General features: G+C 56.2%; 5 protein-coding genes across 6 annotated transcripts; 2 read left to right on the top strand and 3 right to left on the bottom strand.

The window, feature by feature from the left end:
• Positions 1-83: 83 nt before the first annotated feature.
• Positions 84-479, bottom strand: KRP23_6956 (uncharacterized protein; the record flags this gene model as incomplete). The annotated part of the gene is made up of 1 exon (XM_067892208.1): positions 84-479. The coding sequence occupies one exon, from the start codon at positions 477-479 to the stop codon at positions 84-86; it is 396 nt and encodes a 131-aa protein (XP_067744110.1).
• Positions 480-561: 82 nt separating this feature from the next.
• On the bottom strand, positions 562-1,665 carry KRP23_6957 (uncharacterized protein; the record flags this gene model as incomplete). The annotated part of the gene is made up of 1 exon (XM_067892209.1): positions 562-1,665. One exon carries the CDS (start codon positions 1,663-1,665, stop codon positions 562-564), a length of 1,104 nt encoding a protein of 367 aa, XP_067744111.1.
• A 737-nt stretch (positions 1,666-2,402) lies between these two features.
• Positions 2,403-2,941, top strand: KRP23_6958 (Retrovirus-related Pol polyprotein from transposon TNT 1-94; the record flags this gene model as incomplete). The annotated part of the gene is made up of 2 exons (XM_067892210.1): positions 2,403-2,807; positions 2,888-2,941. 2 exons carry the CDS (start codon positions 2,403-2,405, stop codon positions 2,939-2,941), a joined length of 459 nt encoding a protein of 152 aa, XP_067744112.1.
• A 15,705-nt stretch (positions 2,942-18,646) lies between these two features.
• KRP23_6959 (uncharacterized protein) lies at positions 18,647-19,021 on the top strand (the record flags this gene model as incomplete). Its single annotated transcript, XM_067892211.1, has 3 exons — positions 18,647-18,765; positions 18,835-18,885; positions 18,961-19,021. 3 exons carry the CDS (start codon positions 18,647-18,649, stop codon positions 19,019-19,021), a joined length of 231 nt encoding a protein of 76 aa, XP_067744113.1.
• Positions 19,022-19,316: 295 nt separating this feature from the next.
• On the bottom strand, positions 19,317-21,326 carry KRP23_6960 (Importin subunit alpha-1b; the record flags this gene model as incomplete). 2 transcript variants are annotated; one of them, XM_067892213.1, is made up of 6 exons in its annotated part: positions 19,317-19,492; positions 19,579-19,779; positions 19,838-20,764; positions 20,839-20,935; positions 21,008-21,085; positions 21,156-21,326. In XM_067892213.1, 6 exons carry the CDS (start codon positions 21,324-21,326, stop codon positions 19,317-19,319), a joined length of 1,650 nt encoding a protein of 549 aa, XP_067744115.1. The 2 variants fall into 2 exon arrangements, with proteins under 2 accessions (XP_067744115.1, XP_067744114.1); XM_067892212.1 differs by having other exon boundaries at positions 21,008-21,088.
• Positions 21,327-21,856: the final 530 nt, after the last annotated feature.

The raw sequence follows: 21,856 nt of genomic DNA on the forward strand, positions 1-21,856 counted from the left end.
CACACTGGACATACCGTCCAGCATGCGCTTGCACCCAACGTTTTACGTTGGGCGACTGAAGCCGTACGTGCAGCACGAGTCACCTACGTCTGGTGACTCGCCAAAGCGCTCTCGAGCGCGGCGACGCGCTTCGAGACGCCAGAGAGTCTCGTCCCGACCTCGACCTTTACGTTCGAGGTCGTCTGCGCAACCTCCGCGAGCTGAGCCTTCAACAAGCTCAGCTCCTGACGCAGAGCAGCGAACTGCGACGCTTGGAGACGCTCAACAGCCTCCAAGCGAGACTCAAGGTTTGGTTGACCAAACCCGGGGCGTCTTCCCGCCCCCCCCACCCCCGTTGCGAGACGCACGCGGGGCAACTCGCTGGATCGTCCAGCGAATTGTTGGTCATCGGAACCAGACCCAAGGTCCGGTTCATTTTCGTATTCGTTGGAGAGGATTTCCTCCACGTGGGAATCACGGAATGTCCTGATGGAGGACATTCCGGAAATGGTGACGGCGTACGAAGGCCGCCACCACCACCTCCGCCGAAGGATGTAAAACTTGGGCGAGCGCTGTAGTCGCCTACAGCACTCGAATAAGTGCTGCGATTATCCGCAGCACGAGAAGACGCCTGCGCCTGAAAACTGGCGCGCAGGGTCTTGAGGTCGTCAGGTACATGTACCCGTTAATGTCCCGCTCGGTGATGCGTACTGCTCCGGGGTAGCAGTACTCACAAGCAGTGTCGTAAAGCACTGCGCAAGGAAGTCCGATACCTACTGCACCATGGTGCAGTCGTTTAAGTTTACCACGCTTCGAGAACTTCTCGTAGCGCTCCCGCGCCTGGCTAATCCGGTCGCGATAGCCAGCGGGGTTCTTGTTGAAGTTTTCAACAAAGGCACTCCAACTTTGACAAAGTGCCTGCCACTCGGGCACTTTGCTTCTGCGAGAAGTCTTCTTGCTCGCAAACCATCGGAGCTCATGGAAGAGCCCGATGTAGTAGTCGCGCCTTTGATTCGTTAACGGATCAAAGTGTACTCGCTTCGCGACGTCATCGTCAACGATGGCGTTGCACGAATACAGCGCGTATAGATTCGGTGGCGCGGTCGCACCGAATCGGCTGCCGATCTCAGACTGAGACGGCATCCACGGCTCGCGCACTGGCTCAGTGTGCGAGGCCGCAACAACAGCGGATGGAGCAGAGTCATCTCCATCCCGCGGAGTCGATAAGGCTCCAGCGGCAGCGAGCGGTGTTCCACTGCCGCTGCGCGAACGCTTCGAGCTCGAAGCGTTCGGGTCGTCCTCGCGTGGACGACGCAGACCCACATTGAGGTCAGTGTGGCCCGGAGACAAGATGTCCTTGTCTCCTTCGAGTTCCCCCTCCTCGACTTCGCTTCCGTAGTCGAGGGGAACTCCCTCTCCACCCGGAGAGTAGATGCCCACTCCGGTTTCGACAGCAATTATCTTGCCTGTCTTGTTTCGGATGGCATGTTTCTCATGCCATCTCGAGTGGTATCCAGCAACAGAGAGGCGACTCTCTGTTGCCGCGCTTGTCGGCATCGCCGTCGAGGCGATGCCACTAGCGGTCGTGGCTGAGGCAGCGGCCGTCGTCGCCTTGGAGGCGACGACAGCACTTGCTGTTGCCGAAGCGGCCGGCGTCTTGGACGAAGACGTCGTTGGCGTGCTCATTGGGAATGAGCACGTGTTCTCCCGAAGAAAATACGGATTGACGTGTCGAGACCGGCACGTCAAATCCTAACGGGGGGATGGTGTAGCGGGGCTACACATTCGGTTCACCTCCTACCTTAGTGCAACATGCACTAAGGCATACATTCAGGTGACCACCACAGGGTGGTCCACATTCATAGCAAAAGGCATATGACTGGTAGAAAGTAACACCTTTCTACCAATGAGAGTCATTCAATAGATAGGGGTTCTGCCAGCCATCCAATGGCAGAACCTCTCATTAGAAATATCAGTTTTAGGAGGAAACCCCATTTACAATCAATACAGTTCTCATTTACCACCAAAGCTTCCGTTTGGTTCATTTATCTAGGTTTAAGTATACTTGTTGATACAAGTATACTGAACTTAAGTAATTTACTCCTACGCTTCCTCCTACACGTGCGCACACGTGTAAGCTTAAGTAGTGGGTCTAAGCAGACCCATTACAAGATGGGCTTCGACGTGGCGCTCTCTCATTGGCTGAAGTAACTCAGTATCCAGTAAAGAATCAAGTAGTGTGTATCCAGTAGGTCTAGAGTAGCGAGAAGGCTAGCGAGCTAAAGACCTCAATCAATCACTTTCGAATCTTCGTTCTACCCATCAAGTGGTTTCCAGTCTCCGCTCCGGTCTCGCCCAGAGTGCTGCCCTCCCTCCGCTCCGTCAAGCTTCACGGTGTCAAGATCCATACCTTCCATCAGGTTATGAGCCCAAGCACCATGTCCTCTGCCCACGACGCCTCCACCAAGGTCTCCATCGACAAGTTCAACGGAGACAACTACGCGATGTGGAACCGCTACATGCGTGGCGTGTTCCTGACCAAGTCGGTGTGGCATGTCGTGAACCGAGAGACGACGCCGAGTTTCACGGACTCGCGGCCCAAGGACGAGTACGTCAAGTCGAGCAACATCGCGTTCGGACTGATGTTGCTCCACATGGACGCGGACTACCACCATGTGGTCGACGACTGCGAGGAAGCGTGGGTTGCGTGGACGCGCTTGAAGACGCTGTACGGTGGTTCGCAGAAGGCTGGTCGCATCTACCTGAAGCGCCAACTCTTCAGCATGGAGATGTCGGAAGGCGGGAACGTGTTGCATCACTGCAACGAGGTCCTCAACATCAGCGCCAAGCTCAGCAGCATCGGCGCCAAGATGGAGGACGAGGACGTGGCGATCTGCCTGTTGCGCAGTCTCCCCAAGAGCTACGAGAACGTCGTGCTGAACTTGGAGATGAGCAGCGCTGAGCTGCGATCGCAAGACGTCGTGAAGGTGCTGACGAATGAGCACATCAAGCGGCAAGGCGAGAAGACGGCGACGGTGAAGACGGAGGACGCGGCCAAGGCGTTCAACACCGACCGAGAGTCTCGCCAGTGCACGTACTGCGGGAAATTGGGGCACACCATCGACAAGTGCTCGACCAAGCAGAAGGACGAGAATCGGGGCCCAAGACGCGGCGGCAATGGCAATGGCCGTGGACGCGGGGCCAACAATGCCCAGTGGAGGAACGACGACGCCAGCTACGACTACGGCTACGGCTATGATCGAGTGGCGTTCGCGGTCTCACTGGAGTGTGGCATTTCGACGGGCAAGGATATGCTCGGCATGTGGGCGGTCGACAGCGGCGCAACGCACCACATCTGCAACGACAAGGCCAAGTTCGCCCATTTGATTGAGCGAAACGAGGGCGAACTTTCGGTGGCCGACGGCAACAAGGCGGCCATCATGGGTGTGGGGACCATCGTGGAACGAGTGGTTCTGCCCAACGGTGACGAGCGCGACATCGAGATCAAGAACGCGCTGTACGTGCCGAGCATGAGCAAGAATCTGCTCTCCGTGCCACAGATCAACAAGAGTGGTCTGTTCCAAGTCGTGTTCGACGGCACCCAGATGCGCGTTGCGCACAAGGCCTCCAAGCAAGTGGTGGTGGCGGTGAACCTCGTGGATGGCCTCTACTGGCCCCAGACGCCTCAGCGATCGGCGAATGCGGCGACCAGTGGGAAGACGGTCGACCTGCACGCGCGTATGGGTCACGCTCCGGTGGAGGTGCTTCGCAAGATGGTCGACAACGACATGATCAAGGACGCGAAGCACCTTCCAAGTCGAGCGGACCAAGCGTGTGTCGCGGCTGTCAGCAAGGGAAAATGGTCCAGAAGCCGTTCCCAAGCAACCGTGACAAGCGTCGCTACGACACGTTCGAGCTGCTCCACTTCGACATCTGCGGCCCCATGGAAGAAGAGTCTCTGGGTGGCAGCAAGTATCTGCTGCTGATCGTGGACGAAGCCAGCGGATGCATGAAGGGGTTCTGCCTGCGTGCCAAGTCGGAGAGCGAAGACTGCATCAAGACGTACGTCACGAAGGTGCAGACGCAGTTCGGCAAGAAGATCAAGTTTGTGCGGCACGACGGAGCTCGTGAGTTCGCGACCAACTCGCTCAAGGCCTTCTACGAAGTCGAAGGCATCGAGCAGCAAACCACGATTCCGTACGCGCACCAGACCAACGGCACGGCAGAATGTGCCATCCGGACCATCGTCACGATCGGCCGCAGCATGCTGCATCACGCCAAGTTGGACAAGTGTTTCTGGGCTGAGGCGGCCATGACGGCCATCTACGTGAAGAACCGCCTGCCGTCACCCAAGGTGGAGCACAAGACTCCATTCGAGATCGTGTACAAGTCCAAGCCAAGTGTGAAGCACATGCGTGTGTTCGGATGCCAGACGTACATCCTGACGCCGAAGTAAAAGCGGCGCAAGTGGGACCCCAAGGCTCGCGCCGGGTTGTTCCTCGGCTACGAAGAAGTGTCCAAGGCGTATCGACTTTATGACATCGAGGCGGGGCAGGTGGTTGTCAGTCGCGATGTCAACTTCGATGAGTCGGCCTTTGGACTTTCGGCGCATACTTCGGATGAAGACGTCGATGATGCTGCGCTGGACCTGGACGCGCTGGACCTGGACGACAACGATGGACCGCGCCAAACGAGCTTCAAGCAGGCGGGGAAGCGCAAGAGCCGACCGAGTGGCGACGACGACACTGCCAGAAGATCGCGTCCCGTTCGCCACCGAGCTGGCTTCGAAGAAGCAAGTGCGCCGGATGTATCCTCCTCGCGCCGAGCTGAACCGGACGAAGAAGAAAAGTCTGGGGACCAAGATGAAGACGACGACTCGACGCCTCCAGTGTTTTGGCGTGCCAGTGCCAACGCTGTGGAAACAGCAGCCGATCTATCGGAGCCGACGACGTTCCAAGAGGCTGTGAACGGTCCGGATCAAGTGCACTGGCGCAAGGCGATCCGCGCGGAGCTCAAGTCGATGCGACTGCGTGGTGTGTTTCGAGCTGCCAAGTTGCCCAGCGGCCAGCGCGCCATCGGCACCAAGTGGGTGTTCAAGATCAAGCGCAAAGCGGACGGCTCGATCGAGAAGTACAAGGCGCGCCTCGTGGCCAAGGGCTTCAAGCAGAAGTACGGCATCGACTACACGGAGACGTTCTCGCCCGTGGCCAAGTACGTGACGCTGCGCATGATCATCGCGATCGCCAAGTACTTCGGCTGGCCTCTCGACCAACTCGACGTCGTGACAGCGTTCCTGTACGGGGTCATGAAGGAGGTGGTGTTCTGCGTGGTTTCCGAAGGCGCTGAGCTGGATGGTGACTTCGACTGCCTGGAACTGGTGAAGGCCATCTACGGTCTCAAGCAAGCTTCGCGCGTGTGGAACGAGACCTTCGACGAGTTCATGTGCTCTATCGGCTTCCAAGTGTCGGCCTTCGATCCGTGCCTCTACATCAAGGTGGTGGACGGTCAGTGCGTGCTCGTGCTGGTGTACGTGGACGACGTGCTGATTACCGGAAGTTCGCCCGAGCGGATCTCGCGCACGAAGACGGACCTGAAGACGCGCTTCGAGATGACCGACAGCGGCAAGTGCGCGTTTGTTCTCGGGATCGAGCTGGTGGACGGCCCGGACGGCAGCGTGACCATGTGCCAGCGTCGCTACGTGGACGACATCCTGAAACGCTTCGCCATGGACGAGTGCAAGGCTGTGGTGAGTCCGGTGGACATGAGCACTCGACTGGTTCCAAGCGACGCGGCGACCAAGGTGAACGCTCCGTTTCGCAAAGCTGTTGGTGCGCTGATGCACCTGATGACCGCCACGCGCCCGGACATCGCGTACGCCGTTGGCTATGTGTCGCGCTTCATGGAGAACCCCCAAGAGGAACACTGGGTTGCGGTCAAGCGCATCTTTCGCTACCTGCAAGGCACCAAGACGCATGGCATCTGCTTCAAGCCGGGCGACAAGGTCGACTTTCGTGGCTACTCGGACGCGGACTGGGCCGGCGACCTCGCGGACCGCAAGTCCACTTCAGGCTACACGTTCATGCTGATGAGTGCGCCTGTGAGCTGGGGAAGCAAGAAGCAGTCAAGTGTGTCGCTGTCCACGAGCGAAGCGGAGTACATCGCGCTCAGTCTGGCTATCCAAGAGGGCAAGTGGATCCATCGCCTGCTGTGCGAGATTCTGGCGGCTGCAAACGAGACGGGACCCGAGCTCATGATCCGTGAAGACAACCAGTCGTGCATCAAGATGACCAAGAACCCGGTGAACCACGGCCGCGCCAAGCACATCGACATCAAGTACCACCACATCCGCGACGAAGTGAAACGCGGTGAAGTGAAGCTCGAGTATTGCGAGACTTCTGTGATGCTGGCGGACATCATGACGAAGGCGCTTGCGGGACCACGCCACACGGAGCTGACGGCGGCTCTCGGCATTCATGGGAGTTCGCATTGAGGGGGCGTATTGAGGGTATGGAGGGTTACCGGTTTGGTATCGGTTGTTGACCGTGAACCGGTTAACCCGAACCGGTCCAATCCGAACCCACGCCGATTACGCCACCGACGATTACGCCACTGTCGATTACGCCACCTGTGGGTACAAGATTGTAGGTACAAGATGGGCTTCGACGTGGCGCTCTCTCATTGGCTGAAGTAACTCAGTATCCAGTAAAGAATCAAGTAGTGTGTATCCAGTAGGTCTAGAGTAGCGAGAAGGCTAGCGAGCTAAAGACCTCAATCAATCACTTTCGAATCTTCGTTCTACCCATCAAGTGGTTTCCAGTCTCCGCTCCGGTCTCGCCCAGAGTGCTGCCCTCCCTCCGCTCCGTCAAGCTTCACGGTGTCAAGATCCATACCTTCCATCACTACGTAAGCCAAAACGGAGTCCGTGCTGACCCGGAAAAAGTGTCGTCTACTTGCTCGTGGCCACCACCATCAAACCCCACTGAGTTGCGTCAGTGGTTGGGCCTCGCTAACTACTTGCACAAGTATACGAATGGATATGCCGGCTTGATACAGCCACTGTCGTCGCTGTTGAAGAAAGACGCCACGTGGTCGTGGCGCCCCGAGCATCAAGTAGCCTTCGACTCGGTGAAAAAGAGCTTGGCCTCGGCGCCAATACTGATGATCCCAGATGACGTGAAGCCGTTTCACGTCGTCTGCGATGCTAGAGACTTTGCTATTGGGTGCGCGCTCATGCAGTTTGACAACGAAGGCTGCGAACGAGTCGTGAGCTATCAATCACGACAGATGAAGCCGGCCGAACGCAACTATCCCGTCCACGATAAGGAACTTCTTGCGATGCGATACGCTCTGATCAAATTCAGAGTGTATCTGCTCGGAGAACAGACGTTCGCGGTGTACACGGATCACGCATCGCTGCGCACAGCGATGAAATCCCCACATCTGTCTCAACGCATGGCACGATGGTTGTCGTTCTTCGCTGAGTACAACTTCGTCGTGCACTACAAGCCCGGCAAGAACAATATCCTCGCCGATGCTCTGTCTCGGCGTCCAGACTATGATCCACGAGCGACGCGGGGTCGTCAAGTGATTGACGAAGACGAGGATGACGAAGATCACTGCACGATGTGCTTGACATCAGGTGTCAACCTGATGAACATGACTCCAGAAATGCCGCTACGCGAAGAAATCGCCGTTGCGTACAACGACGACGCGGTATATGCCGCCATCCTAGCACATCTTCTTTCCCCCAGTGATAAAACACTCCGCGCGCTGCCGAACAACACGCGCAATCAGATTAATCGATATCAACTCGACGGCGATCTGCTGACGTATAGCATCGATCGATTCGATGCTCCCCGCATCGCCATCCCGAACGACGATGATCTGCGCGCTCGTATCATCCACGAGTTCCACGACAGCCCTGTCGGTGGTCACTTGGGCCGCGAAAAGACGTTCGCGGCAGTGTCCCGCGACTTCTACTGGCCCCACATGTACAAATGGGTGCGCAAGTGGGTCCGTACTTGTGAGATTTGCCAGCGCGTGAAGCCGTCAAAGTCGTCGCAGGCTCCCCTGCGACCCCTGTCGATTGCAACTGAGGCGTGGCGCTCAGTGTCGATGGACTTCATCTTCGGGCTTCCACCCGATGCCGACGGTCGGACTGGCGTCTTGGTGTAGGTGGATAGGTTCAGCAAAATGGTGCATCTCATTCCGGTGTCCGACACGATCACCGCGGCTGAGTCCGCGATGCATTTCGTTGACGCGGTCTTTCGAAACCACGGCTTACCTGAATCGATCGTCTCTGACCGCGATCCGCGGTTCACGTCGGCATTCTGGTCGAGTCGTTTCCAACTTCTGGGAACGAAGCTGCTCATGTCAACGGCGGTGCATCCGGAGATGGATGGTCAAACGGAGCGGGTCAACCGAGTCCTCGAAGATGTCCTTCGAAGTTACGCGACTTCGTTCACTAATTGGAGCTCCTTTTTGCCGCTTGCCGAGTTTGCGCTAAACAACGCGGAACACGCATCGACGGGTCTGACCCCTTTTTTTGTAAATAACGCGCGGCACCCGCGCGTTCCCGCTCTGCTCGCCGTGGGCCTCCCCACGATGCCTCGTGGCTCCACTCTGGGTGGGGAAGGAAATGATGGTGCTGGTAGTACGAACACAGACACACCGATACCGATACCGGTATTACCAGTGGTGAGCACGGATGGTACACCACCACCACCAGCAGCTCCCTTGTCGAGTGCAGCCCACAAGTCCGTGACGCTGAATGCAGTCACCCGCGCGAAGTCGAGACGGACCCTTGCGACGCCGAACAACGCGGTGTCTTCACTGACAGATTGGACTGCGCGCACGTTAATCAACCATGGCCCGGCTACCGATCCCGTCGCAGCTAACTACGTGCCGAAGCCTCCGGCGCGTCCAGTCGATGATGCGGCCGTCTCTGAGTTCGTGCTGCAGCGACAATCGGTCACCCGATTTGTACGAGATGCACTGCAAGAAGCAGTGGATAAGCAGAAGGAGAACGCCGACAAACGTGGGCGCAAGAACGTGGCTACATTTACGACAGGAGATCGTGTGCTCTTGGCGACAGACGGCATACGCTCTTCGGCTGTAACGAATCTTGGCGCGAGCAAACTCGCGCCGCGCTTTATTGGTCCCTTCAGGGTTACGAAGGTAATCGGTGATGCCTACACACTGGACATACCATCTTCCCTACGACTACATCCGACGTTCTACGTCGGGCGACTCAAGAAATACCACGCAGATACAATCCCGTCGGCCCCGGAGCATCCGCCGGCGCAACATGAGCAGGACGTCCCTCCCGACGTGCCCGCCTTGCCATCGAGCCATCCGAGCCATCCGTCCGCTCGCGCGGACGTGCTGCCATCTGCGGAGCCCCGAACACGCGCCTTTCCAGCTCCCGCGTCCGTTACAGCAGTTCCGCACTCGTTTGGCGAGCAGCCGCTGCTGAACCCTCCGCCCGACGAGCCCGCTCCTCTGCCGCCTCAGCATCAAGCTGAGCGTCCCGCGCCCAATTCACTGCCTCGTCCACGTCATCCTGGGCGACCAGGACGCGAGGTCTATCGTCGCGAAGGTCCCCCGCCGATTGTCGACTCGGCTGGTGATATCCGCTGGATCGTGGACCGTATTGTGGAGCACGAGGCTCCACCTCGTACGTATGCCCATACCCGTACGAGTACGCGCTCCAAGCACGCGGTTCCGACCGCGCGACGTTACCGAGTACGCTGGCTCGGGTTCCCTCCGGACGAAGATACGTGGGAGCCTCGCGCCGCACTCCTCCGGGATGTCCCGGATGTTGTCCGCGAATACGAGAATGCGATCGTGAACAATAACGACGCCACAGCCGGTCCTGCGGTGAACGAAAACGAAAACGAAGGCAACGACGCAGTCGACCCTGCGGCGAATGAGAACACGAACGAGAATGATGCCTTCCACGTCCGCGTGCCGGCGGAGACGTCCAACACTGAGAGCGTCCACGGTGCGAGCCGCCGCGAGTAAAACAGAGTGGACCGCTTGGGTTTCAGCCGGTGACTCGCGTGGGGATCGAACCCACGCGCACTACACAAGGGTGTTGTGGCTAAACAGCCTTGTAGCGGGGCTACACATTCGGTTCACCTCCTACCTTAGTGCAACATGCACTAAGGAATACATTCAGGTGACCACTCCACAGGGTGGTCCACATTCATAGAAAAAGGCATATGACTGGTAGAAAGTAACACCTTTCTACCAATCAGAGTCATTCAATAGATAGGGGTTCTGCCAGCCATCCAATGGCAGAACCTCTCATTAGAAATATCAGTTTTAGGAGGAAACCCCATTTACAATCAATACAGTTCTCATTTGGCACCAAAGCTATCGTTCGGTCCCTTTGTCTTAGTTTAAGTATACTTGCGGATACAAGTATACTGAACTTAAGTTAAATACTCCTACGCTTCCTCATACACGTGCGCACACGTGTAAGCTTAAGTAGTGGCTCTAAGCAGACCCATTACACCTGGTAGCACTTTGTAGTCCGTCCAACGACCGACTAACACGTTCGTATGGAATACGAACGCGGGGCTGAGAACCTGCCCTCGGACAGTAACATGTCCGTGGGTAGCCCAAACACGTCTGCAACGCATGTTGCGCGTGCAGACTGCCCCCACCTGTCGGAACCAGAGTGGGAGGCCCTCCAACGACTGTCAATAGTCATTGGGGAAGCGGCGGTAGCAACGATGTTGCGAACGCTATCGCCGACGGAGCAACACGGTGTAGCTCTGGGTTTCATCGTGAAGGAACAGCGTGAAACCACTGCTCGAGCTTCGATGTCGCCATTGGCCACACCGCGCGTGGAGTCATTAAAACTCCACGTAAGCAGTTACGTTGGAAGAGAGGGGGAACCTCTCCTCCGTTGGATTGTCGAGGTCGACACTGCCATTACGGCTCGACGTATCGTCGACCCGTTGTCGAAGGTTGCGTTCGCCATGTCATGTCTTGGCGGACGGGCAAGGAGTTGAGCGTATGGACGCTGACTCACGGACCCTACGTGCTTTAGTACGTACGAAGAGTTCAAGGAGAAGCTCAAACTAGCGTTTGAGCCCCCGCAGAACGAGTTCCGATCGAGGGCGGAGTTCCTCGATCTGCAGCAGGGCAAGCATGACGTGCATGCTTACGCCAAAGAGCACGGTAATTGGTCTCGAACATCGTGACCAACCCGATCGACGAGGCGACAAAGGTCGTCACGTTCATGAAGGGCCTTAGAGATGGGCCTGTGAAGACCTATCTCTTCCGAGAGTATCCCAATACTCTCGAAGCTGCCATTGCGCTCGCAATGCAAGAAGAGTTTAGCCTGCGGCAGGCTAAACTGCATGTGAACGCGCCGCGGCTGATGCCACGACCGGTGGTAAGGCCGTCGGGAGGTCCCGAACCAATGGACCTCTCGAGTGCGACGGCTGCTGGGAACCAGCAGCGTCGTGGATCAACGAATGTGCGTTGTTTCCGCTGCGGAAACATCGGTCACTACGCCCGCGAGTGCACAGCACCTGGGCACGCAGCGAAGAGTCGTCGTGGCGATACTGGGTATCGTCACGGGCAATCAAAAAACTAAAGGGACCAGCAGGCGCGGGGCGCCCTGCTGGTGATGCGATCGAGCGTGTCGACATCGGACACGCTGCAATGAAGATCGCTGCCCCCAGTGAGAGTCAATCTCACTGCAAGAAGTAAGATGACAAGCCGAACCTTGTCATCCTGAAGGTAAGCTCGAAGAGAGAGAAGTCTCTTCGTGCTCTAGTGGACTGTGGAGCGTCGAACAACTTTGTTCGACTGCAGAGCCTTCCAAGGCTTGACTTCGAGGAGGTGAAAACACCTCGAAGTCTATTGGAAGTGAGGCTAGCAACGGGTGTCGTTGTTAGAACCGAGAAGTGTATCGTACGCGTACGCTTCTCTTATCAAGAGAAGGAGTTCGTCGACGAGCTTATCGTTCTGGAACTGGACGATAAGTTCGATATGGTGTTGGGCATGCCGTGGCTTGCACGGCATGATCCGGTGATCGACTGGACGAAGCGCACAATCGTGCGCTTCGGGAGCAGCAGCAGCGCGACAGGGAGCGATGGCCCTGTCGGCGCAGCACATGCACCACGTGGTGCATGCGGCCCTCCACCAGAGACAGCGCGGAATGCGGCTGTCTCCGGTCACCCGAAGCGAACGCCAACGACTGCGAGAGTCGTTGGAAGAAGATGTGAAACGAATCAGCAGGGCCTGATTCAATCGGATTCGAGAGGGTCTCGAAGCGTCCGGGGTGACGCGGTCGTGTCGACAGATAATGTCGACACACAATTGGTCGAAAGACACTCCGCCGTTAGGCGTCGAGGCAAAGAAGGCGCGTCGGCTCTGGGAGCCGACGCTGCAAGCAGTGCGGACGGTTGCAAACGTCCCGCACCGGAAATGCTTGCGAGCTCGCGTGCAGCCGGGCTGTACGACGAAGCGATGCGCGATCAAGCCGGGCTTGAACGCGTGCGCCCGCGGGTAAAACCCGCCGGCGAATACAAGGAACAACTGTCCACGGCCGGGCCTGGACAAGAAGAAACTCGCGGAGCCGGGCTCCGCACGAGAAGTGAACGGCGCAAGCGAGAAAAGCTGCGCAAGTCTCGGTCAGGGACCGAGACGCTCAAAGCAGTGTCTGCCTGGCAGACACAGGAGTTGGAGACGACCGTCGAGACATTGAGTGTCTTGACGCGTACGAGTATTGGTCTCCAATACAAGAAGATGAGGCTGGATAATCCTCCGACGTTAGCGTCGGAGTTGATGTCGCTCCCAGTCACAAGCTGGAAGCGTTTCGCTCGCGAACTGCACGATGGACGCATCGAGCAGATCTGCATCCTCTCGGACGTCGAGAGGGTGACGTGTGAAGCAGAAGAGCTGAATCAGCTCATCTCTGAGGGCGCGGACGCCCTCAGCGCAAAGTCGAAGAAGGAACGCTTCGACGAGCAAGGCTGGGACTCGCTCAAGGCGAGCCCCTTTTACAAGGTCTTGCGTGAGTACAAGGATGTACTCCCGGACGACATTCCTGCGGAGTTACCACAGGATAAGGGTGTTCAGCACGAGATTGATCTCGTGCCGGGAACGAAGTATTGCGTGAGCAAGTCAAGGCAACCGACGACTTCTTTGAAAGTCGTCGCAAGGCAGGACAAGCGCGGGAATCGAAGTCCCCGCATAGCGCGCCTACGTTCTGTGTCAAGAAGCCACAGGGCGGGTGGCGCATCGTTCATGCGTAGAACAAGCTGAACGATGCGACGGTACCGGCGCAGACGCCGATACCTCGAAAAGATGTGATCATCGATTCGATGACCTCGAGTACTATCTTCAGTACTCTTGATCTGAGAGACGGGTTCTATCAGATCCTCATGCGTGAGAGTGATATTCCTCTCACAGCGGTAAGCACTCCGAGCAGCATGCTCTGGGAGTGGCTCGTGATGCCGCAGGGGCTGAAGAACGCCCCAGCGACGTTCAACAGGTGCGTCACGCACTTGTTGCGCTCGGTGCGCAGCTTCGCACCGAGCTATTTCGATGATGTATTCATTCACAGCCGGGCTGTGAATGGACGGTCGGATGTGGAGATGCATACAGAGCATCTCCGCAAGTTGCTTGAGCTCATGCGAAAGCACAAGCTCTACGCGAACCTGAAGAAGTGTATCTTCGGGGCGACCGAGATACCCGTACTTGGGTGTCTCGTGGGGAAGAACGGCGTAGGCCCTGACCCAGGAAAGGTCAGAGTGATCAATGAATGGCCTACGCCTTCAAGCGTAAAGGAACTGCGGCAGTTCCTTGGACTCGCCACGTACTTGTGCAAGTACGTGAGCAACTACGCGGGCAAGATTCGCCCGCGGTCGCAGCTCTTGAAGAAAGAGGCTGCATGGGAATGGACTGCTGATTGTCAGCAGGCCTTCGAAGCAGTCAAGCAGGGCTTGACTGAGGCGCCGATCTTGGCGGTGGCCGACCAAGATCGCCCATTCCACGTTGTGTGTGATGAATCCGATTTCGCGATCGGATGCGCACTGATGCAACACGATCACGAAGGTGGTTTACTACCAATCGCGTCAGCTGAAGCCAGCTGAGCGCAATTACCCGGTACATGACAAGGAACTCCTTGCCATGAAGTATGCACTCGCAAAGTTTCGAGTGTATCTACTTGGGAGTAGACCATTCGTGGTCTACACCGACCACGCATCGTTGCGTACGGCGATCAAGTCGCCGCACATATCACAAAGAATGGCACGGTGGCTGTCATTCTTTGCTGAATACAACTTCCAGGTTGAGTACAAACCTGGAAGGTTGAATGTCGTGGCCGACGCGCTTTCGCGTCGACCAGATTATGCGGCGCAAGATGCCGACTACACCCTCGTCGTCCTTGTTGGATGACGTGAAGGCCGCATACACGCATGATGCGGATGCGAAGCAGTTGTTGGAGTACTTCTCCACACCTTCTGACAAGTCTCGTCAGAAGCTGGCCAAAACACCTTCGTGCTCGTGTACTCCGTTATCGTGTACACAATGGTCTGCTGCTTTACAGCGCAGTCGACGACAACGCAGATCGCATTGTCCTGCCGGATGATCATGAGTTGAAACTCAAGATCACGTACGAGTATCACTATGCCCCGACATCGGGACATCCTGGCCGTGAGAAGACATACTTGCTTCTCTCGCGTGACTTCTATTGGAGTCACCAGTACAAATGGGTACGCAAGTACGTTCGTGCTTGCGAGGTATGCCAGCGCGTGAAGCCTGCGCCCAACTCGCAGGCTCCGCTTCAATCACTACCGACTCCGTCGGAGTGTTGGCAGTCCATTTCAATGGACTTTGTTTTTGTTCTTTCGCAAGACAACAAGCGGAGGACTGGTATAGTGGTCTTTGTTGACCGCTTCAGCAAGATGGTACATCTTGCTGCAGTACCAGCCGGGGTGACAGCCAAACAGACGGCATGTCTGTTTGTTGACCTGGTGTTTAGACACCATGGTATGCCACTCGACATCGTGTCGGATCGGATCGGGATCCGCGCTTTACAGCGCGATTCTGGCAAGAAGCGTTTACACTTCTTGGGACGCAGTTGTCCATGTCGCCTGCGGATCACCCGCAGACCGACGGACAAACAGAGCGTGTCAACCGCGTGCTGGTTGACACCATGAAGAGCTACGCGCACTCGTTCCATCAATGGAGCGACTGCTTGCCGATGGCGGAGTTCGCCATCAACAACTCGGTGCATGTCTCGACAGGACACACACCGTTCTACGTGAATGCCATGAGGCACCCACGCGTACCGAGCGTACTCGGTGCGGTAGCTCCTTCCTTAAGTGGGGGAGGATATCCGGTTAATTCAAAACAACCGGATAAGCACGCTGATACAAGCAATGTATCAGCTGTGACGACTCGCGCACGTCCTGCGCGCAGTCATGACGACAACAAGACAGTGTCTACGACGGGCGTAGACACTTTAAACGACAACGAACATCACGCGCAGGCCGGGCCTGCTGCGAACAAGGAGCACGAACTGAACCAGGGGTTCAGCTCGGATGCAATGGACTTTGTCCAGCGCCGACAAGCCGTAATTCGGTTTGTCCAGGATGCAATTGCAGCTTCTGTCGGTCGACAGAAGCTGAGCGCCGATAACACCGGCAGGGGAAACACAAATGAATTTAAAGTTGGTTCATTAGTTCTGTTAGCTACGCAGAACCTAGCTAAACATGCAGTTTCCGATTTCGGAGCAAGCAAGCTTGCTCCGCGCTTCATTGGGCCAATCACCGTGTTGGCGAAGCATGGCAACGCGTACACACTGGACATACCGTCCAGCATGCGCCTGCACTAAACATTTTACGTTGGGCGACTGAAGCCGTACGTGCAGCACGAGTCACCTACGTCTGGTGACTCGCCAAGCGCTCTCGAGCGCGGCGACGCGCTTCAAGGCGCCAGAGAGCCTCGCCTCGACCTCGACCTTTACGTTCGAGGTCGTCTGCGCAACCTCCGCGAGCTGAGCCTTCAACAAGCTCAGCTCCTGACGCAGAGCAGCGAACTGCGACGCTTGGAGACGCTCAACAGCCTCCAAGCGAGACTCAAGGTTTGGTTGACCTAACCCGGGGGTGTCTTCCCGCCCCCCGCCCCCCCCCCCCCCCCCCCCTCCCCCACCCCACCCCCGTTGCGAGACGCACGCGGGGCAACTCGCTGGATCGTCCAGCGAATTGTTGGTCATCGGAACCAGATCCGAGGTCCGGTTCATTTTCGAATTCGTTGGAGAGGATTTCCTCCACGTGGGAATCACGGAATGTCCTGATGGAGGACATTCCGGAAATGGTGACGGCGTACGAAGGCCGCCACCACCACCTCCGCCGAAGGATGTAAAACTTGGGCGAGCGCTGTAGTCGCCTACAGCACTCGAATAAGTGCTGCGATTATCCGCAGCACGAGAAGACGCCTGCGCCTGAAAACTGGCGCGCAGGGTCTTGAGGTCGTCAGGTACATGTACCCGTTAATGTCCCGCTCGGTGATGCGTACTGCTCCGGGGTAGCAGTACTCACAAGCAGTGTCGTAAAGCACTGCGCAAGGAAGTCCGATACCTACTGCACCATGGTGCAGTCGTTTAAGTTTACCACGCTTCGAGAACTTCTCGTAGCGCTCCCGCGCCTGGCTAATCCGGTCGCGATAGCCAGCGGGGTTCTTGTTGAAGTTTTCAACAAAGGCACTCCAACTTTGACAAAGTGCCTGCCACTCGAGCACTTTGCTTCTGCGAGAAGTCGTCTTGGTCGCAAACCATCGGAGCTCATGGAAGAGCCCGATGTAGTAGTCGCGCCTTTGATCCATCATCGGATCAAAGTGCAATCGCTTCGCGACGTCATCATCAACGATGGAGTTGCACGAATACAGCGCGTACAGATTCGGTGGCACGGTCGCACCGAATCGGCTGCTGATCTCAAACTGAGACGGCATCCACGGCTCGCGCACTGGCTCAGTGCGCGAGGCCGCAACAACAGCGGATGGAGTGGAGTCATCTCCCTCCCGCGGAGTCGATAAGGCTCCAGCGGCAGCGAGCGGTGTTCCATTGCCGCTGCGCGAACGCTTCGAGCCCGAAGCGTTCGAGTCGTCCTCGCGTGGACGACGTAGACCCACATTGGGGACAGTGTGGCCCGGAGACAAGGTGTCCTTGTCTCCTTCGAGTTCCCCCTCCTCGTCTTCGCTCCCGTAGTCGAGGGGAACTCCCTCTCTACCCGGAGAGTAGATACCCACTCCGGTTTCGACAGCAATGATCTTGCCTGTCTTGTTTCGGATGGCATGTTTCTCATGCCATCTCGAGTGGTATCCAGCAACAGAGAGGTGACTCTCTGTTGCCGCGCTTGTCGACATCGCCGTCGAGGCGATGTCAGTAGCGGTCGTGACTGAGGCAGCGGCCGTCGTCGCCTCCAAGGCGACGACAGCACTAGCTGTTGCCGAAGCGGCCGGCGTCTTAGACGAAGACGTCGTTGGCGTGCTCATTGGGAATGAGCACGTGTTCTCCCGAAGAAAATACAGATTGACGTGTCGAGACCGGCACGTCAAACCGTAACGGGAGGATGGTGTAGCGGGGCTACACATTCGGTTCACCTCCTACCTTAGTGCAACATGCACTAAGGAATACATTCAGGTGACCACTCCACAGGGTGGTCCACATTCATAGAAAAAGGCATATGACTGGTAGAAAGTAACACCTTTCTACCAATCAGAGTCATTCAATAGATAGGGGTTCTGCCAGCCATCCAATGGCAGAACCTCTCATTAGAAATATCAGTTTTAGGAGGAAACCCCATTTACAATCAATACAGTTCTCATTTGGCACCAAAGCTATCGTTCGGTCCCTTTGTCTTAGTTTAAGTATACTTGCGGATACAAGTATACTGAACTTAAGTAAATTACTCCTACGCTTCCTCATACACGTGCGCACACGTGTAAGCTTAAGTAGTGGGTCTAAGCAGACCCATTACACAGCACCACCGCCAGGACGTACTTCAGATACCGCTGTAGCACGGGGCATCCATCAGCTGCTGAGACTCTGACTCGACTCAACGCGACTCGAGGCTCGCGGCTACCCCGCCTGCGAGCTGAGCCCGTACTTCCAAATGTCCTTGCACTGCTGCCTTCGAGTGCTGCTGCGCGATACCAAGCATTTGATCCCCAGCAGCGTAAGGGTGACGTCTTGGCCGTGTTGTGCTGTGCTCGCAAATGGCATGCAAAAAACAAAACACCTATTTATACAAAACCTCGTCGACTTGCAAAATCAAGTATGTCAGCTGCGTCGACTCGTCTGGATTTGCCTGGATTTCACTATAGGACGGCGTCCGGTCGGGACCGGAGATACCGGCTCGGTATGACAGAGGCGAAGTAGCGGGAGGTTCAAAACTTATAACTCTGAAATCCGATAACTATTCAAGTATAGAGGACCTCCGAAAACGAGTATCGGTTCCTCAAAAAGATTTATCCGTCCGTTCCGAAATAATCGATTCTATTTATACTCATCTACGTATTGGTCCGGTGTATTCATTTCAGTACACCTGACCATACGCTCCCTCAAGCTCCATTTATAGAAGTCAAAGCGCTAGCTAGACAAGACTGCGGCAGTGTGCATCGCTCCAACTCGCGCGCAACGATGGAGGTCCCCGCGCCGCTGCTGAACGGCTCCATCACGTACCTGGTGCTGACGCTGTTGGCCTGCTTCGCGGGCATCGGCATGGGCATCACGGGCAAAATGAGTCGCGAGAACTCGTCGTACGTGGGCAGTTTCGCCCCCTATCTAGCTCTTTGACACTAATTTGTTTCTTATTTGTGTCACTGCAGAGTCTTCACGTTGTTAGCCTTCATGACCGGCATCTGCCTCTGGATGTTCTGGTACGGAAAGAAATAGACCCGCGCTATTGTGTATGGGGTCTGCTCTTTTACTAATTGTTGTTTTTTGTGACGTAGGGCTTGCTGTTGGCTGCACCAGTGGCACATCCTAGTGGTCCCCACATACGGCGCCGAATAGGACGAAGCTGTCGACGGCAGCTGGAAGAAGAGAGCAGGCAACAGTTTTCTAGAGCCGACGGCGAGACTTGAGCTGTCGTCGGGCAGTCGCTATAATGGAGCGGAACACGAAGTCAGATTTATTTTTCACTTTCTGAAGCTTACCTGGGGTGTTGTGGTCTGTGAAAGGTGTCAGACAAGTCGAAACGCAATTGCTGCAAGGAGAATTCAAGTGCTTCCTTTTGTTGGGCTCAGTGAAGGTTATCTGCTGACCGTCGACTGGGCTTATCCACACGGGCGCACTCTCCTCGCTCCCCCTAACTAAAGTTAAAGCGCACGCTGCCTCCGTCGGCAATAGTACTTGCGGCTCCACCGCCCACCCCAAATGCAAACTGATGCGAGCCGTAGTCCATATCGGGTGCGATGTCAAAGTCTTCCTCGTCCTCGCCATCAAAGTAGTCTCGAACGATACGTACAGACTTCTCGTAAATGTCTGCACACGAGGCAAAAAAAAAGAAGCATCACAGGTTAGACACCACATGCACAATGTCAAACTTGGATCATGCATCGCCAGCGCACCTTCTTCTTGATGAAACTGCAGGTTCTGGATCAGGTCAATGCCGTCCGCTTCGTCAATGTATCGCGCCATGCGATTCTCGGTGTCTGTCAGCGACATGTCTGCCTCTCCTGCCCGAAGAATGTTTTCAAGAGCGTCCAAGGACACGTTAATTATACGCGGGTCTTGAACGTCCAGAAGCTTCACTAATGGAGGTATGCATCCTATAGACCGACGATAGTTAGTCACTGCATCTACACACCACGAAGCGAGTTGCCGTACCTTGCTGTACTAAATATTTGATCTGCTCTGTGCTGCCTCCGGATGTGGCATTTGAGATTGCCCAGGCTGCTTCTTTTCGGACGTCAAACTCGACTGACATCAGCTGAAACAGTAGCGGCGGAATCACGTTGGCGTCGATCACCTCCTGAATTTGACTCGGCGTGCCGGCGGTAATATTGGAAATAGCCCAGCACGCTTCCTTGCGAATGAGCTTCTTCTCGTGCTTCAGCAGAGGCACAAGCCGCGGCAACACTGCGAGGTCCAACATCAATTGCGTCTGGTGCTCATTACCAGTCACGATATTTCCAATCGTACGTAGTGCCGGCGTCTGAATAGCTGTAAGTGTATGGCCCACCAGGTCTACTACCCGCCTACATACGCCAGCATCGATAACGGCTTGAACAGTCTCGGTTGAGCCATCCGAGAGGTACGAGAGCGTCCAGCACGCATCCGTAACAATTTCCTCGTCCGGCGAATGAATAAGATGCGGGAGCAGCTTCAGCGCTGGGCTCACGAGTGCAAACTCTGGTCTGGGCTTACCACGACAAAAGTTCGACAGCGTCCACGTCGCGTTCCGGAGGATAGTGAGTTTTCCTGATGACCGTCGCAGGACCGCCAACAGCGGCATCATCGCGCCCGCGTTCAGTACCAAGTCACGACATTGCGGCGAATCACCCGATATATTTCCCAGCGCCCACACGGCCTGTTCGCAGACATCTTCATTCGGCGAAAGCAGCAGTCCGCACAGTAATTCAACCGCGCCGCAGCTGATGACCACCTCGGTGTGCTCTGTAGTGCCGGACGCGATATTAGTAAGCGCCCAAGCCGCCTCAAACTGCATCTCCGGTCTGTCATGCTGCCGCAAAAACTCCACCAGTAGCGGCACGACGCCCAGGTTGATCACCTCTTGAATCGGCGGGTTGTTCTCTGACCACCACCACCACCAAAATCAGTCACATTTAGACCAAAACCATCTCTCCAGCACCTCAATTTCTCCTTACCGAGCGACAAAAGCCGTCGGAGCTTGGACACTGCGTTCGACTGTGCCACGGGGTCGAGCGACTGGATTGTTGCGGCGATCTTGGGCAAGTCCACCACCTGTAGAAGCAGCCAGAGTCACCCAAATTATCTCTCCGTGCCTGCACCCCAGTCAGCAAATAGAAAGCGTACACTGACGCCATTAAGGGAGCGCATAGTCACGTCAGGATTCGTCTGCATAGGGGTCGCCATGTTCATGGCGCTGTGGTCCTGCTGCCATCATTGCACTGCATTAGTCCACCCTATCCGTGTCAGTAACTGCGTGTCGGTAAGTCTGTACCATGGGGATCATGCGTCTCCGCTGGTTCAGGCGCTCCTCGCGGCGGCTCTTGCGGATCTGCACAGTGGTGTCCTCGCGCCGCCGCCGCGTCTCGTCCGCGTCGATTCCCTTCTTGAAGCTGCGCATGCGCTCGGCGACCCGCGACGCAGAGCTGGAGACGCTCGTGGCCATGGCGGAACTGGTTGGTACTCGTGGAGTGGTGCCTGGCCGGCGCTAGTGACGTGCTCTCGGTCCGAGTAATCGTCGAGTGGCGGCACGCACGCACTTAAAACCCCGCCAAATTGTCTCGTAACAGGTATGAAGGGGATACCGGTCAAGTAGGATATAACGATAACCAGAGGTGGAGGTAAAAAGTTAAAGCATTTGCTATTTGTATTAGGGCGTAGAATGAAAACGGATATGGTGGGAGGGTAATCTGTAGTATGTGATAGAGCCGCAGCAACCAAGTCATTGACGCCTTGCAGGAAGGCCCATGCTGTTGCTAGAGGCGTGCGTGCCAGCCATTTGCTTCGGTGTTGCTTGGTGGAGGTGGCAAATAGGGCCGGAGCGCGCCTCACTGAACTCTTGAGCTACGGCGCGATCAAAGTTTAAGAAACAGATATACTATTGGGCGTCACTATTAATACATGTAGCTTGCTGCACGCGGTCTGCGTTCACCACTCGTCTGGTCAGATGCAGCTGGGCTGGTTGCTGGTTGGGGC

The sequence above is a fragment of the Phytophthora ramorum genome (assembly GCF_020800215.1).
Source record: "Phytophthora ramorum isolate Pr-102 chromosome Unknown Phyram_PR-102_s0006, whole genome shotgun sequence".
Lineage (NCBI taxonomy): Eukaryota > Oomycota > Peronosporomycetes > Peronosporales > Peronosporaceae > Phytophthora > Phytophthora ramorum.